Genomic DNA, 17,914 nt, shown 5'->3' with positions numbered 1-17,914 from the left:
TTGGCGATAAAAGTGCTGGTTAAGTAACTAATGTCATTAGTGATGAGAGGTGTTCCATATAAGGGTACGCAAACAGATCACTTTTTATTGAGGAACCAAGTACCTGGCTAATGAGAAGGAAAAGAAGTCATAACATCATGATACAGAAAAGAACCCCTGATAAAAAAGCGCCTTAGAAAATAATTTATGTCTTATTCAATAATTTTAAAAATGAGAATGAAACCTAACAGCTGAAATTTTGTACTTACTTGAGAGATTTGACAAATCTAGAGAAGAGGTAAGCAGTTCTGCTCCGCACTTTTGCGCTAGCATGCCGCAGACCCCTGTGATCTAGGAAAGCCATCTGCGGAAAGAGAGGCGCCCTTAGTCCTTCTGCACTTCCCTAAGGCTTCCTCGCTATTGTCTTGATGTATTTCGTTCACATCAAATTGCACTTCCCAGCTCCAGGAAGGCAGGAACCAGGAATCTGTAGCATTCCTCCACTACACACAAATAAGCCCCGAGGCCTGAAGACTTGTTCAGATGCCTGATTACACAGAAACCGTCCGTTTTAAAGAAATGGAGCTAGGGTTAGTTTCAGTGTGTTCAGGAGTTTTTGAGAGCTTTTAGTTCTGGAAAAGGTTATAAAAGAAGATAGAATACCATCTGCTTATTAGCTGAAATACATGGAAAACAATAAAACTGAGAGGACAATGAATACTTACTAGTACACATGGAATGTGCTGAGGTTCAACTGTGAAGAACTTTTCATATCTAACAACAGTTTCGAAGAACTCCAATGTCACAGATGTATGCTGATAGGAACTAACTCCTGATGTTACCAACTGGAGCAGGAAAAAATGAAGAAATCTATCCTTATTTATTGCAAAATCAAAATGCCCCAGTATTAACAGATGCTAAGGTATAACAATTAAGGAACTCCCATTAGCTTATAGTGAAAACAGAGTTATATTCAAAATAAATTATCTTCAGTATACTTACAGTTCGCATCATATCCTGCAAAGCACTAGCTTTTGAAACATCACCTGAGAAGTGAGCACCATGAGATACTGGAAGAGCTTCTGCCAACATATACAGCAATCTTATTGCTACTTCCACTTCCATAAACCGTGTAGTCTGCCAATTCCTACCAAGGCATAATACGTCAGTGAGATCTGAACATAAACTTTCCATACAACTAGTGATGCAGAGGATAAAAAGACACCAACAAAAACCTCTTTAATTATTAAAAAGTCACAGCAATTGTTAATTTTGCCAGGCAACATAATTTACATCACAATGATGTAATCCATTTTATTGTTTATGTTCCAAAGATGAGTGTTTCCCCCAAGGATCATGATGAATCAGAGACAATATAAACGCATTGTTTCAGACACGTATATAAGATCTTAATGAGTAACCCAGATTAATAAGTTATGTGAATCACCTATTGCAGACCACCATCAGGGAGGAAAGGAGAGGCGATTTGTTACAGAACAGTAACAAACTTACTGCAGTGTAGAACTGAACACTCTGCGCACAGAGGCCAGCAGTAACTCTGGGGAAACTTGAGCGAGCCTGTCCAACAGCAACTTCAGCTGTTTTCTATACTCTACAAACATGGCTTCATCTTCACCCTAAGAAGTGTTTTAAAATTCTCATTTTAAAAACTTAAAAGACCTTAAAATTAATGTAAATAATAAGTTCTCATTAGTTTTCTGCACTTACACACTTAATGCACACATTTATTTTTTCCTCGGTATTTATTTATATAGGAAAACTTACTATGCTTAGTAACCTTTCCCCTCCTGCTAACAATATGTCTTCCTGAAGACAGCCCTAGACCCCGAAAGCCTAAAGCCAGAAACAGCACAAGGAGGAGATCACGGACAAGAGTCTAGAGCTACACGGGGTTCCCAGCGGGCTTTGTCAGACCTTTGGCACCTTATTTATACTCCCTGTATCCCAGTGTCCACTGTAAAAACAGTAATATCATATGATCGAAGATGTTATTTGTAATGAGTCTGGCACTTTGTAAGGTGCTATGTGTTCGTTATCACCATTATCCTTTTACAGTCCAAAAGTTTTGAATGCCTGAGGTGGGAACAGAACACTGCAGCACACAGCCAAACAGTACACGCCATGATTGAGTTGCTAGAAAGCACCTGATGACCCTTGTGTTGGATGGGAAGCTGAGTGACTGGCAACCCTGGACAAGACTTCAACCAGAACAAGTCCAGACAGGTAAGTGCCTCATTCCCACTCTCCCAACAGACACAGGATCTGAGGTCCACCGACCAGCCTCAACTCAGCACTCATACCAAATACAGAGGGAGATATAATCACCAACAACATTGTAAATATTTCACACAGTTCAATGCTACAAAGTGTTTTCAAAAGGGTTGTTTTTTAAAAAGGGACAAAATACGAAAAATGAAGAATTATCAGGCTTCCATTAATTTCACCTAAGGTCGAGGTCAATACATACAAGACTAATTTTTGAAATACCTCTTGTTTCAAAGGACCCTAAAATAACCAAAACTTGAAATATTAATTTGATGTAAATAAACAGTAAAATTAAAACTGATTTCTCCTCTACGTGAAATTCTTACCTCGTTTTCAAAGTTATATTCTTCATCATAAGTCAATTTTTTCATAACGGCCAGCATGATTGCCTAAAATTAAGAAAAAAATATCTTTCCTCAGTCTCCTTTAATTCGATATCCTTTGAAATTAAGCTATATTTCAGTGCAGATTGTGACAGAGATTCTGTCACTGGTTTGAAAGAAGCAAGAAGTCCATTACCTCTACATTAGCCTTCTGCTGATCCGAGAGCACGGTGAGCTGTTGAAAAGGAAGCAATAGCTTATTAGGCTTCCTAAAGATATACTTGCTTATCAGAACATTTTTCTGATCAGTTAAGACCTTCTAAGACATGCACACAACCTTCTGGAGTGCACGCTGGCAGCCCCTTTAGGGACTTACAATGTACCTAACCTAAGACCCAGCAACTCTGCTTCTGGTAAATAACTTGACATGCAGGCAAAGACATGTAGACAAATGTGATTTTTAAAGATACTTATTATGTATTCAGCAGAGATGCAGGTTATGGGACAGTGAAGTATGATTTCCCCTTGTTTTTAAACAAGGCAAAACAAGCCTAGAAATCCACTGAGATAATAAAGAGTGGGAGTAACAATGGTGACTTTAAGTTTTTCATACCTTTCCGCAGTGCCTAAAATTTCTTAGAGTATGCATGCAGACGTGTGTTATAACAATAGAAGAGAAGCTAAACTCAGTTTGGAAAAAAACTATTTTAAGTTTGCCTTGATTCAGCTAATCCAATGTAAAGAAAATAGGAATGGCTCTTTCATCTAACGTCATAATGAGAAGCTACTGATTCTTTAAAAGGCTACATGCTGGGCCAGCCCTGGTGGCCTAGTGGTTAAGTTCAGCACACCCTGCTTTGGCGGCCTGGGTTTGGTTCGGAGGCACAGACCTACATCACTCATCTGTCAGTGGCCATGCTGTGGCAGTGACCCACATACCAAAAGAGGAAGATTGGCAAGAGATGTTAGCTCAGGGCCAAAAAAAACAAGACTACCTGCCATAATAAGGAGATTAATACCATCTACATTTTAAGTTCTTATTGAAAGCAACAGTCTAGGGAGACATTTTTAAGTGTAAAAAGTTGTTTTTAGGGGCTGGCCCCATGGCTGAGTGGTTAAGTTTGTGCGCTCTGCTGCAGGCGGCCCAGTGTTTCGTTGGTTCGAATCCCAGGCGCGGACATGGCACTCCTCATCAAACTATGCTGAGGCAGCGTCCCACATGCCACAACTAGAAGAACCCACAACGAAGAATATACAACTATGTACCAGGGGGCTTTGGGGAGAAAAAGGAAAAAAACACAATCTTAAAAAAACCCCAAAAAAACCCCACAAAAGTTGTTTATAAGAAATGATGAATACGTAACTAAAATAATGAACCATGTTTAACAAATTTCTATTGTATTTACAAATAAACACAGATTCAAAATGAAAACATAACCTAAACCTATGACTAATTCTGAAGCTTGTTAGTCTAGTGAATTTTAGAACCTGGCCATTGCTGTTTTCTGGCTAAGAAGTTTAAAGAAAAAAAAAAAAGATGGAAATATAGTAATATTTAACAGTAAATATTGTTAGGTAGTAAATCACAGGGGTATTGTCTTATTTTCATTTTCCTGTATTTTCCAATTTTCTATGGCTCTTCTATATTATCTACCAGATGAAAAGGTTAAAACAAGGATTTACCTGTTTCAAAATATGGAGATAATCATAACAAAATCCAATAATGTTGGAAGAGATGTCATCATCCTCATGAATTAAGAGCTGCAACATTAGTGCCACTTTTGTTTCGATAGCTTGCAGCGCCTCTTGAGCATTCTTGATGTCACCATTCTTAATTAACTTAGTCCAGCTGACTATCAATGACTGTCCCATTCCATTTACCAGCTTAGAAAATCTGGCCAGGAAGTCAACATCTTCTTCCTGTAAACAATCCAGACAGACCTCGGGTGAAAACCACCCCCTGAGAGTAAGAGGGACAACTCTACACTCCAGTGTGAATCAAGTGACAATTACAGGATTCAATTTCACACTCACAGCAGACGTTTAACAACTCTACCATTTTGACTGGGGGATTTTTAGAATTTGAATTCTTCTACTATTATTATGCACTAGTATTCTTTAAACACCTATTTCTAATGATTACAGTCCTGGAGTCATTGCCAGCTTTATAAAAGCTTTAAAAAAAGAGATCTGTGGTTTCAGAACTTTCTCTCAAAACTGTTCAATTTAGTAAATATGTCTAATAAAGTTAATGCTGTCATCTTACGGAATATGTAAGAATTTACAACAGTCCTTTCTGACACTATTTAACTTGAGCCTGAACTATGCTGCAAAGAGATGGGACTGCTATTACGATTACCTGCCTATGATCATACCAGCATCAGAGCCAGAACACAAACTCAGATTATTTTCATTAATTATCCTTATGATGTTCTCCTTCATAAGGGAGAGGAAAAGGAAAGAGAGTTCACCTTCACCATTTTAGGTTTTTCACCAGGGACTAAATAAGACAATTATTAGCAAGGTAAGAAAACGCTACCATTCATCTGTGAGCCAGGAAAACAGGAGGGCTGTATTACTGACATAGCAGCCGTCCGAAGATTTCTCAGTAATTCCTGATCGCCGTCACAGGTAAAATCAAAATACGAACCTACACAGTCCGCTCCTAGACTACTAATTCACCATACTTAGAGCCCTCGGTCTGTCAGGCCTAAACTCTCACAGCTCAAATGAATAAAGATCCGAAAGCATGATGAGAATATTCGTAATTACTGAGTCTAATTTTGCTCAAAATGCACAATCAGGTACACAGCACAGTCCCTCGCTGCTTGAAGCATGCTCCACGGACCAGCAGTTTCAGCATCACCTGGGAGTTTGACAGAAATGCACACTTGCAGGCACCACCCCACATCTGCAAGTTTAAGAACCGGTGTCATCTGTTGCCCCTGGCAAATGCTACAGATAACATTATGGCTTTCTGGACACAATGTTTCATTATTATAATCTAAAGGAGAGTTGCCAACATTAAAAAAGGAAAAAAAAAGAAAAAAATTAATTACTATCTATCCTAGTTTGTTCTATCTTCAAAACTTTTACATAAATTTACTGACCTGGTCAATGCTGAAAAACCCAGCAGACTGTAATACTTGACACAAAGACTCTACCAGTTTCATTTTATCAACAGGATCCATTCCTTTATTTACAATTTCAAATAAACAGTCACATGCTTCTTCCCGCAGAACTTCTATTGACATATGACCTAGCAGCATATTTATAAACCTGGCAATGGGGGGATAATATTGTTAGAACATTTTCAAATTCACGAGTTTTACGTACTGTAGTTTGCGGGTTTCTAGTTTAAAAACCTAGGTATACCCACCTATCATTGGCTATGAGGGATAAGTCTATCCAGGAGACATAAGCCCCAACTACTTCAAGGCACTGACACGTCACTTCTGAATTAGTATACTGATAATTCTGTAGGATTTGGTACCATGATTCCACCAAGTTTGGAATGCACTGTTCCCTCATGGTATCTTTTATTAGCGTATTCCTACGAGCCTCCTGAAAAACAAAACAAACACCTTAAACGCAGTCAACTGGATCACCTTGGAAAACAACGTTTACCATCCGAGGAGCCGCACAGACAGGGCCTCACCACTGAGCTTCCAGACTCCTTAGCACACTCCCTGCCACATCGCCCCATTTATCAGCTGAGATCATATCCTGTGTCCTTTCTATTTGCTCATTCTAGTCTACTCCTCAGTGCCAGACCTAATTTCTTATTAAACCACAGACTATAAATAAGCATTGCTCAGAAAGTTTCTTCTCGATATTATGCAAACATGATAAGCTACTTAAGAAAATGACAATAACTTAAATGCAGGATATCCTTTAAAATTCTACATGTTTGACATACAATGACCTTAAATTATTATATATTTGAATTCAGCTATTTCTATTATGTTCTTTAAGAATAAGGAGAAAGTCGTATCGGGTAATGAAGAAACAGAGAAAGGCTAAGGCTCTGTGACTGGGAACTCAGAAGGCCTGGCACTGACTCGTGAGCAATGCTTCCTCCTCACTCAGTGGCTACAGAGCAGGAGTCAGTGCAGACCACATTTCTCCACCGATTCACAGGAGAAAACCGATTTGTGAATTTCACTGGAAAAAGCACTTGCCTAGTTAAAAAAACCTAAGTGATACTCTATCTTCAACCTAGACCTGGGAAAAGAAAAACCCAAGTTTAAGTTCCTTTGTAAAACAAAAGTCATAATATTGGGTAAATTTATAATTATTCTTAAGAAAGTTCATCTTAAAAAAAAAAAAGACTTCCTGCTCCTTTTATTATATGCCCATTATCTCCTACAAAATCCATATTAAAAACTAAAAATTAACGGGAAGTCACTTGCCTCTGATGTATGCACTACATCACGATCCACCAACTCTGAATCAATAGCCATGAGGATCCGGAGGTACAGATCTACTCCCCTGGAATTTAGGCCCACTACTGAGAGAATGTCGAAAAAAAACTTGGGCCATTTCGTGAGATACTCTGTAACAAAGAGCAAGGCGAAGACCTGGGCAGCCTTGTTCCGTATAAAGGTCTTCTCTGGCTGGGGATTCAGCATCTGACAGACAGAGGAATAGCCCATGAAATTAAACGTACATTTCTGACTCAAACACATTGTTTTCCTGTTTATCATTAACAGGCAACAACCCACCAGATGTCAACGAGGTGTACATTAGCTGTGCAACAAATATGCTTGAAAATTACAAAATAATTCCGTGGCAAGATGGAGAACAGTCAAACCACCAAGATGCTAACGGTACTTCTCATTCTCACACTTTGAGAGAGAAGTTTCATGTGCAGAGTTTTACTAGTTCCTATAATTTCTTCAAAGAAGAAAAAAAAATTCAATTTTTTTTTTCTAGCTGCTTGCTCTTTAAGGAAAATAAAAATCCTAGCTACACAGCTACTTTATGTTAGGATTAGCTAAAATTAGTGAAAAAGAACATACTGTGAACTCTAGTGGCCCCTTGGTGAAGGGCTGTTGGTGAAGGGACTGTTTGGGGGGCTCACCTTTGAGAGTGAACAGAAAGGCCGCTTTTGTCAAGTAACGAAAAAAAAAATTATATTTTAATACCAAAATTTCCGCACTGTCACAGAGAACATGACAGTTTCACTTACTGATATAATTTTAAATTATCACTAAATTTTCATCTACCCATGATCTTCAAAACCAGCACTTTCTAAAAAACCTATGAGATCAAATGGAGGATAAATGATCCATGTTTTTGAAGTTGCAAACTCTTGCAAAAATAAAAATTTAAATATCTGGTAATTTGAGACACTGAATGAAATTACTGTTTTACCTGAGCTTGAAGCCAAGATATGAGCGTCTCCCTAATTAGTTGTTGTTGAATAGTAGTTAGTTCTGAATATCTGTTCAAAATAGAGAAGAAAAATAATAATGGCTATATTTGATACCTGTGGTTTTAAAAAGCACCAGCCTCATATATTTGAAAGGGAAAATTTGTAGAGCATACAATTATCTAAAATTCCCTAAAATAAACTGGTAATGTCTCTGACCATTACTTTAAAGAAAAATAGAGGGGCTGGCCCTGCGGCCGAGTGATTAAGTTCGAGTGCTCCACTGCAGCGGCCCACGGTTTCACTGGTTCGGATCCTGGGCGTGGACACGGCACCGCTTGTCAGGCCACGTTGAGGCAGCATCCCATATGCCACAACTAGAAGGACCCACAACTAAAAAATATACAACTACGTATTGGGGGGATTTGGAGAGAAAACGCAGGGGGGAAAAAAAAGGAAGATTGGCAACAGTTGTTAGCTCAGGTGCCAATCTTAAAAAAAAAAAATAGAGGTGGTAGTGGCAGGTGAGGTATCAATATTAATCCTAATTTGATTTGTGCTTCAGTTCATATTGCAACAAAATGGCAGCTACACAATTTTTCAAATGGAAACATGTCCATGCTCTGATTCTGGTTTACAGAATAAATCAAGAGGCAAAGCAAGGGTCCTCTGAACAGCAATTCACTGCTTTTGCATGAGGTAGGGGTGCTGAATACAAGTGCCCACATGGCCACTCAACTCCAGCGCAGAGCTGTCACGTAGGGAAACGGGCTTGGTGTTGCTAGATCTTCTGATTTTCCCAGAGAAGCTGGAAACCTGTTTTTTCCTGTTAAGTGGCTGGATTTTTATAGGTAACCAACAAACTCAGTATTTTTAAAACACTTTGGGATAAATCAAAACACATCTATAAACTGATATAACATCCACTGTCCATTTGCAACTTGTATTATGATTTCCCCAAAGAAGAGAAATACTATCTAGTTAGTTAGTTAAAGACTAGTTAGCTAAAAACTAAAAAAGCGGAAGCTCCCTAGAAATCTCAGTCAAGCAGTGAGAAAAGCCTTACTTGTATTTAACTTGATGTTCTAGTACTTGAAAGCAGAAAAACTTTATGTGATCATCACTGAAAAAGAAAAATAGTAAAATTAGATAAGCAGGCTATGAGTTGGTGAAAACAAATGAAAGCCAAAATATTAATGACTAACACAGTCAAAACATTTCTTTTTTTTTTGAGGAAGATTAGCCCTCAGCTAACTACTGCCAGTCCTCCTCTTTTTGCTGAGGAAGACTGGCCCTGAGCTAACATCTATGCCCATCTTCCTCTACTTTATACGTGGGATGCCTAGCACAGCATGGTGTGCCAAGTGGTGCCATGTCCGCACCCGAGATCCAAACCAGCGAACCCCAGGCCGCTGAGAAGTGGAACGTGCGAACTTAACTGCTGCGCCACCGGGCCGGCGCCAAAACATTTCTTAAAGTAGACAGTCGGCTTTTACTTTTTTCATTTATTACATTCATATGCATTTGTCTAAAAAGCTGAGCACTTAGTGTCTATTATACAATATTCAATATTTCCATTAAATCTGGTGAGCAGAATATCCAAAAAAAATTAAGATGCACTTTAAGCATAGTGCTTTGCAAACAAAGGCATTCCCCCTAAATTCCAGATGTTAGGATTCTTAGAACAACTCCTACATTTCACAATAGAAAGACTAGGTGTAAAATGACAAATGGTAGAACAGCCAGACACGGAGTCCAATCAGAGATGGTCATGAAGCTCATCTTCAAGTCAACCCTATACAGTTATATTTTACCCAGATCCAAAACGAGCAGGGCACCTGGACTGGCAGTCCAGCCTCAAAATTCATACAGAAGCCCAAGTTACAAACATACTGCCTTTATAAATTGGGGGCAAAAACCAGTATCCACCAATTATCCACTTTCAACTGTCTCTCTAGGGGTGACGCAGATTGGTAGTAAACCAGCTTCAAAGTCCCTTTAGTGAACAACAATCTATTCAGCCAAAACAGATGGTTTGGGCCAGGCTTAGCTAAGGAATTTTTCACATATAAAGCTGCTCAATACAGAAGGGAGATGTTATCTTAATTAAAACTACAGGAATTAATCAATTTCACACATAAGAAGATGGAACTCAATTTTTTAAAAGTTTTTTTAAAATTAGGTTTAATTAGCATCTCTTCTAAGACCTTAGGGTTTCTACTCTTATCATGGATGACAGTGAAGCCTTAACTAATTATACAAGATTTAGATTTTCCACTCAAAAAATAAACTACAGGATGCCTTTAATTAAAAGTTGGCCCTTGTTTACCCTAAGACGCACAGTAGATGTTCTCAAAACCAACTTTCACTAAACTGGGACACTTGGTTTCGGCTATAAAACATAACGACCGATATCCACACAAGAACGCCAGCTAGGAGCCATCACTAACCCCACACGCATCAGCTCTCATCATGAGTTGTCTGCTTACAGCTAGTCAGTTGTGGTTCCCCAAGCCTCACTGGGCCAGTTATACTACTTTTGTAATTAAGTAACTTAACTATCACACAAACTAAGGAAATGAGCATGATGAGAGTTCCTGTTTTTGTAAAAATTAGGTTGAATGCTTTAGAAAGACTTCATAAAAAGTCACATGGCAAGGGGGAAAAACCTTGCACGCAAGTGCTGTGTGTTAAGTAACCAGAAGACCTGGAGAGGTGGGGACAAAGAACTAAAAAGTCTAGGAATCTGCACGCATTGCTTCTCAATCCACTACAGAGACCCACAGTGGAAACTGCAGAAGATGGATCACAGGTGTGATGGACATAAGAATGACGCATTAAGTGCTAGTGGCACACATACAAAGACCTTGGCCCAAGATCAGAAGATTGGTAACTGAATGCTTATATACTTTACATTAAAATAAAAAATTAAGATACATATAATTTATGATTACCTCCTTTACCAACTTTTCAGAAAACCAACTATCACTCCTCATAAGAAGATAAGGAAGTTTTTACAGTACCAAATTCCAGCTGGGATCTGCTGCCAGGTACACAGTATAAGGCAAAGGACAGCTTTACTGAAAAGTCAATCCTGGAATGGCCAAATTATTAGTTTATTATTTTTCTCATTTCTACACTGAATGGTTTTCCAAAACACAAGTCATAAAATGTTTTTATGAAAACATTTTCCAAATATAGGTAAATTTAGCAGTCCTGTCAAGTTCACAGAAATTTAAATTCTTCTAAGAGTCATGCAAATTTTGGTTTAATTACCTGTATGTCCTCTGGGCTAGAGCTTCTGCACACGCCTGCCAGGCATCTGGGGAAATCTTTAACTGCTCAAAATAGGCCAGGGCCTGTAAGATTGCAAAGCAGAAAATGCATTTGGAACAGTCAATCTCAATGCCTTGCTCATACAAAACAGAATGTTCTGGGAATAGCAAATCAGTGGATCTAAAGAAAAGCATCTAAAACAGTATAGTCAGTCTTCTGAATATGTGCAACTTAGTGATCATTCCCAGATAAAAGGTTAAGTAAAAAGCAAATTCCATCAGTTAGATACTCAAACCTGTTTCCTCACAGCAAAGTAGACAACACAAAAATGCCCTGCAGAATTCACTGGGTTATTAAGAGGATCAAGAGAGAAAACATACAAGTTCTTTGTCAAGCGCTATACTACTGAGGTCTATGCAATTATAAAATGGTATATAAAGAGTATTTTCCTTATTTAATAGCAAATATGCTATTAAAGGGAAGAAGGACCTGGCTACCCACTTGCAAAAAAATTGGTCATGAAAAAACCCTATGAAGAGCAGTGGAGCATTGTCTGATAGAGCGTGGAAGGTGAGAGGATGGCGCAAAGACAGACCAGGCAGGGGTCCGCTCCGCTGTCCCCAGGGTCACTAGGAGTCAGAATCCACTCGTCGGCACCACCACCAACATGCTATTAAAGAGGTGATTGTAAAAGACAAAACAGACTCTGTACATCATTTGATCTACTGTTACACAGAAGAGTATTTCAATTCTTCAACTACATCATGTAAGTTCCCTAAAAAATGAGATAAAAAATGGAGTACAACTGCATGATACGAATTTTGGGTACCAAATAATTGAAAAGGTCAGAGCCTTAGGAAATGAGTTTCTCATCCCTCTGTCCATGAATTCAGGGCCTGGTTACAAGAGGAATATGCTCTAGATGGATGCGGCCCCAAGGCCCCTGCTCTCTACCACACTGTTGGGAAAGCGGGAGACGTTCTGCCACTCTTCTTTCAGCATGTTGCAACTGGCATCAATGACACATGCAAGTTTCACATCCAACACAGACACACAGTAATCTCAACAACCTGTTGAAAGTATCTCAAACAGTCAAGAAAATTACACATAAACTAGAAACCCTGCTAGATGATTTTACAAACCTTGAAACAAAGTTGAAGGAATATTAAGCATGAGAGGAACCTAATTTCAATTAGTCAATATTTTTAAAGCTGTGGTTTGTGCCCTATTAGTGATGAAATCAATTTTATCAGTCTTGATCAGCAGTTTAAGACATGAAACTGAATAGAGACTATCAGACTACACTGCAGTTAGTAAGAATAACTATAACTTTGCGTAACTTGTTTCAGTTATATATATATATATATATATATATATATACGTACGTACACACACACACTGGTTCAAGATGTAAAATTATTTTTTCCAAAGGTTAAAAAAAAGAAGCAAAAAAGCCACCACATTTAGGTGATAGTTTCCTGCATGGTGTAATTGTATGAATGAGAGAATGGGTCTCCACACGTGGTCTCAATGGTTGCTCCCACTACAAGAGAAGCCGGTAAATGAAGGTGCGGAGATGATGACCAGATACTATCTTAAGTGTAAATAAAGGCCATCTTTAGAAATTAAGAATATAGGAATGCAACAGTGGCAAAATAATCTAGTTCAGTTGTTATCTAACAACATTCCATGACACCTAGGGCTTCCTATAGCACAGGGGCAGGCAGTGTCAAGGCGGAAGTCAATCAAGTATGCTGCACTACCACCTAATATTTCACTTACCAAAAAAGGGGACGGGACTCAGCTGCTGGAATTGTCACTCACATACCATCTTCTTTAAATAATAGCAAGTTTTAAGCCAAAGACAGATATTCTATTTTTAAAAAAGTAAAAATAACTTGCAAGTTTCCAACTAAAGTCTTTGCACTCTGAATCCATGTGGTACTAGCATTTTAAAAAAATTTGTTGCAATGATGAACAAGTCACAGCTTTGATCACCTAGTTCTTCTACGTCATACGTTCTTTCTAAAGCTGCACTGTCTGTAAGTGGGAACAGAATCCGTTCAGCTACTTTTACTGCTCAGTAGAAAACAGAGAACCACAGACAGACAACTGAGAATTGGGGTCAGTGGACAGTCCTTTATCTTACCACGAAACTGGATTATGCTCTCACGACTCCTGAACTCCAACACCAGGACTATCACAATTCACTTTCTTTAAGATTCCTTCTTTTTCATCCTAATTAACTGTTACTCAGGTTGGCTTAACAGGCTATCAAATTAAGCCGGGACCAGTGTGCCTAACATATGCATGTGACTGACAGAACCGATTTTTTGGATGAAAAGCTTCACATCTGTATTCAAATCATTAACAACGTGTCGGTTTTACTTTTCTGAAAAAGACATTCGTGCACATTTAAAAAATCTGTCAGATGGTGGAATTTAACAAAAAACAAACGATTTCAAAAAAGAAACATAAAAAGTAACAGCAAAGTCTATCTAGTAACTAAACCAAGAGCCAAGAGGCATTTAGTTACAGTAACCATGCAACACCAAGCCAGACCAAGGGGAAGACCTGTGATGCTTCAACTGTGACTAAGGGTTTGACGGCAGGTCGCTTCAACTCCTAGGAAAGGAAACCTCTGACTGCACACAGAAGGCTGGACTTGTAACGTCTTTGATGCCCTAACTAGTCTGATAGGTATGTTGTAATTAGCCAGATATTAAAATCTCAATTCCTGTTATTTCCCTCTATCTGGAGGTCTGGTTACTTATTTAACAGCAGAGGCATGTATGTGGTTCTATGTTAGAAATTATTTGAGATTTTTTTACTACTTAAAAAAAATAAATTCCTTCTTAAATGCAGAACAAAAACTGCTATAATACTGAGATTGCTAACCTCGTTTAGCTCATTTATAAAACATATCCTTTGCTATGAAGAAGAAAAAAGAGAAAATGCCTCTCCTTCCACTTACCCTATACTTCAAACCACCCACACATCTTTAAAAAATCTAATTATAGGCTTCTTCTGTAGATGCTTCTTTTATCTTTCAGCAACAGACCTGATTCCAGGTGTAGGCTACATTATGTTCAATTGTTTATTCACCCAAATATCCCAGCGCCTCATAATGGATTCCTTATCATGTGATCATTTTACATAAGCGAAGGCATGGCATATCATAACTGCTTATTCACTTCTGCCCGGACTAAATAACAAGGATGTTAAATATCACTAACACAGGGTTAAACAACTTGATTAGACCAAACTAAGCAGTGAAGAAATAAAATACGCATGTCTGCTACTATGAAAAGTCCGTCGAACAATCCTTTGCACTACAACTTTTAAATTATTAGAAATAAAGACTATGGGGTGGCCCCGTGGCCGAGTGGTTGAGTTCTCTCGCTCTGCTTCAGCACCGCCCAGGGTTTCGCCAGTTAGGGTCCTGGGCACGGACATGGCACCACTCATCAGGCCATGCTGAGGCGGCGTCCCACATGCCACAGCTAGGACTCACAACTATGTACCGGGGGATTTGGGAGAAAAAGGAAAAATAAAATCTTTAAAAAAGAAAGAAAGAATGACTGATGTGACAAAAAGACCTACCTGGAATCACATGAGATTTTAATACTTTCGTTGAGCCAACTAAACAGAAAATAAATCACAACTCTCACTGTTTCTGTATTCAGAATATATTCAAATATCTCAAATTTGTCTCTATTTGTTTCTACTCAAATTAAGCCTGTATCAGCAGAGGCATTTTTTAATTCAAGTCCTCTAATGCAAATCTCTGGCAACATGCTTTAACAAATGATGAAGGCAACTGAACTCACCCTTTGTCTGAAGTCGGAGTCGGCATTTGGGTTTAGCCCTAGGAGAGCCTGTTCATCCATCCTTGCTGCCGTCCGTGGAGTCTGCTGACTACGACAGGCACCCTCGGATCCCACAGAGGGCTCCACAAACATCTGCACACACAGTCCAAGAAAACAATACTTGATAAACAAAACAGATGCTTGTCCAGAACAGCAAAACAAGTGGATACCATTATGCAAAGAAGTTTAAGCATTAAAAGAACTTCTTTTGAAACTATCCAAGTTACAACGAAAGGAGCCTAAGTCCCAGAAGAATGGGCCTGCTAAACACACCACAGATGTGCAATTTCTAAAACCCTAAAGGATGCCATCTCGGTTCTCAATTTTTCTTATTCTTCAAGATCATCAATAAGCTATAGAAAGTAATTATTTTCTGCTTTAAACAGAAGTATCTAATTTATGCAGTTGTTACTATCTCTAGTACTTAAAAGGGCAATTGTGCAACTATATTAAGTAAAAAAATGGCAAATCCAGATCTTATTATGCTAATTATAAATTTGTCTACTTCCATTTATCAATATCGCAAACCTTTTTGTGAAAAGTTAGAATGGCTAAGTGGTAACCTCAGAGTTCAATATCCTTACTGGGGTGTTTCCTATGAAAGAGGAAGGAGTGGGAGAGTGAAAAATCAGTCATTTAGCTTTTGAACAATGGGCAACCTCCGCCTTTTACAGATCTCTGCTCTTGCCAGCCAGTCTACAAAGGTATCTCAAAAAACGTTTTTTAACAGTAGCTATAAAGATTGACAACTTAATACTGACTATTCTTATCTAGAATACCTTTTTTTTGTTTTCCCTGAGGAAGACTGGCCTTGAGCTAATATCTGTGTCAATCTTCCTCTGTTTTGTATGTGGGTTGCCACCACAGCATGGCCACTGACAAGTGGTGTAGGTCCATGCCCAGGAACTGAACCCAGGCCACCAAAGCAGAGGGCACCGAACTTAACCACTAGGCCATGGGGCCAGCCCCTGGAATACCTTTTTAGTCTCTGGAAGTAATGTACTTTTTCAGAATATAAGGTTTAACATTCTCCAATGAGAACATGATAAGCCCCAAAAGGCAATTTGGTTTTTGATAGAATGTATATTTATGTGAAGAACAAACAAATTCTAAATGATGTATAAATCAGTTATCCTCTCAAGACCTACGAGGTCGGAGACCAGGCCTTACTACTCCCATTAAAAGGTTGTGGGGCTTTTTTTGGTTTAATTATCAGAACCAAAGAGAAGATCAGAGCCTAAAGAGGCCAAGAGACTAATGGGGGGCTTTGGAATGGTGAGGGCAGCATCTGACCCAGGTCTGAGGACCCCTGCTACAATGTGCTTTTCTTCTTCCTTTAGGCCTGCAGGAATCAAATGATCAGGCAGGTTATGTGCTGCAAGCCTTGGGGAACAAGGCTTGGTCCCTTCTCTTCCGTTCCTATCACACTTGCAGACCACAGCAAGGCAGTGTAGCTCCCCGCTGCCCCCAGGATTAAAACCCAAACACTTCTGAATGACTCCTCACTATGCTGCACCCCAACCCAGCAAAGCCAGTGGCATTCTGTCTTTCATCTCTGCACACCCTGCTTTTTCCTGGTTACAGGGTTAACCCCTGTTTGTCCTTCAGAATTCAGCTCAGAGGTCATCTCTTTCAAGAACACTTCTTTGACCCCCTATTGTCCCACTCTCCCAAAGGGGATTAGATGCCCCATGTCAGTGCTGATACGCTGTCACTGCTGCTTACTAGTTTTCTCTCATCAACCTTCAAGGGCGAGGACTGGCTTGAATATTCGTCACTATGTCCCTAAGACATAGTAGAACATAGGGCTTGGATTTGGAAAGACCTGAATTTGTATTCCAATCTTTTCAAACTGGGGCCAGATGGACAACTACGAAACCTGGGAAAGAGAGCCCTCTCTGTGAGATGGGAAAAAAGAGCATGTGTATCCTAAGTTGCAAAGACTTCAATGAGATAAAGTATGCCGGGCACACAGTGGGCCGTCAACAGGTTATTTCTAATTCAGAGCTAGGCACATGCAGAATGGGAACTACTTGGAGCATTCTAGATTATCATATCATGCTAGGAAATTGGCATTTTGAACAGATGGGGAAACAAAAAAAGGCAGTAGTTTTCTTCCACCACCCTCAGCCAAAAATGACAAGAAAATGATGACGATTTCTCTGAAAAACGCACTCAGAGAAAAGGCAATCTGAGTTTCTATGAATCCCAGATTGAGCAGTCTTATAAAAGATTCCTTGAATTTGGCATGGCGTTACGGAAAACTTCTTAAGCTTGGTCAAGCCACTTTGATTATATTAAGGGAAACAGCAAGTAGTCCTAAGAAAAAATATGGCAACTAAAACAACCTAAGGAAACGAAGAGTTGTCAGTACAGAAAGAATCTCCCACAGAGAAGGCGCCTGGATAATAATCAACACGCAATGGAACAAGGTAAGTTACCTACGTGCGCGCAAACAACTGAAAAGTTACAACCTGTGCGAAAAGGTGAGACTCTTCCCAGGAAAAGGTCTGGCACAAAAACATAATGTTCTAATACGGCACAGCCACGCAGGCAGAGCATTTGTTACAATTTGACAAACACCTCAATTGCGCATCCAGCAACTGTTCTGGGGGAAGGTAGGTGAGCAACATACTTAAAATATTAAGCCCTAACTTTTCCTGGTGAGCCATTAAATCAAGAAACAAACAATTTGGGAAAATTCCCCCACCCCTACTGAAGACTGTTCAAAGATCAGGATTGAATCTCCCCAACCTTTGAACACCACGCTGACAAGTCGCTTTAATATAATGTAACTTTCTCCAGTA

The 17,914-nt window shown here is 39.2% G+C and overlaps 1 protein-coding gene across 2 annotated transcripts in view; it reads right to left on the bottom strand.

Moving 5' to 3' along the window:
- Positions 1–17,914, bottom strand: part of XPOT (exportin for tRNA) — a 36,622-nt gene that overhangs the window by 17,667 nt on the left and 1,041 nt on the right. The window contains exons 2-15 of one of the 2 annotated variants that reach the window (XM_070621941.1): positions 15,069–15,200; positions 11,239–11,321; positions 9,029–9,085; positions 7,965–8,034; positions 7,001–7,219; positions 5,968–6,152; positions 5,699–5,867; positions 4,272–4,508; positions 2,785–2,823; positions 2,592–2,654; positions 1,492–1,616; positions 982–1,126; positions 705–824; positions 249–343 (exon numbers count right to left, since the gene is read on the bottom strand). In XM_070621941.1, coding sequence (XP_070478042.1) covers positions 249–343; positions 705–824; positions 982–1,126; positions 1,492–1,616; positions 2,592–2,654; positions 2,785–2,823; positions 4,272–4,508; positions 5,699–5,867; positions 5,968–6,152; positions 7,001–7,219; positions 7,965–8,034; positions 9,029–9,085; positions 11,239–11,321; positions 15,069–15,200 — 1,739 coding nt within the window. The remainder of the gene's footprint in view (positions 1–248; positions 344–704; positions 825–981; positions 1,127–1,491; positions 1,617–2,591; positions 2,655–2,784; positions 2,824–4,271; positions 4,509–5,698; positions 5,868–5,967; positions 6,153–7,000; positions 7,220–7,964; positions 8,035–9,028; positions 9,086–11,238; positions 11,322–15,068; positions 15,201–17,914) is intronic. The other variant, XM_070621942.1, reaches the window with a different exon arrangement.

This window comes from Equus przewalskii, chromosome 5 (assembly GCF_037783145.1).
Source record: "Equus przewalskii isolate Varuska chromosome 5, EquPr2, whole genome shotgun sequence".
In the NCBI taxonomy this organism is placed as follows: domain Eukaryota; kingdom Metazoa; phylum Chordata; class Mammalia; order Perissodactyla; family Equidae; genus Equus; species Equus przewalskii.
This window is presented reverse-complemented; position numbering and strand designations above follow the sequence as displayed.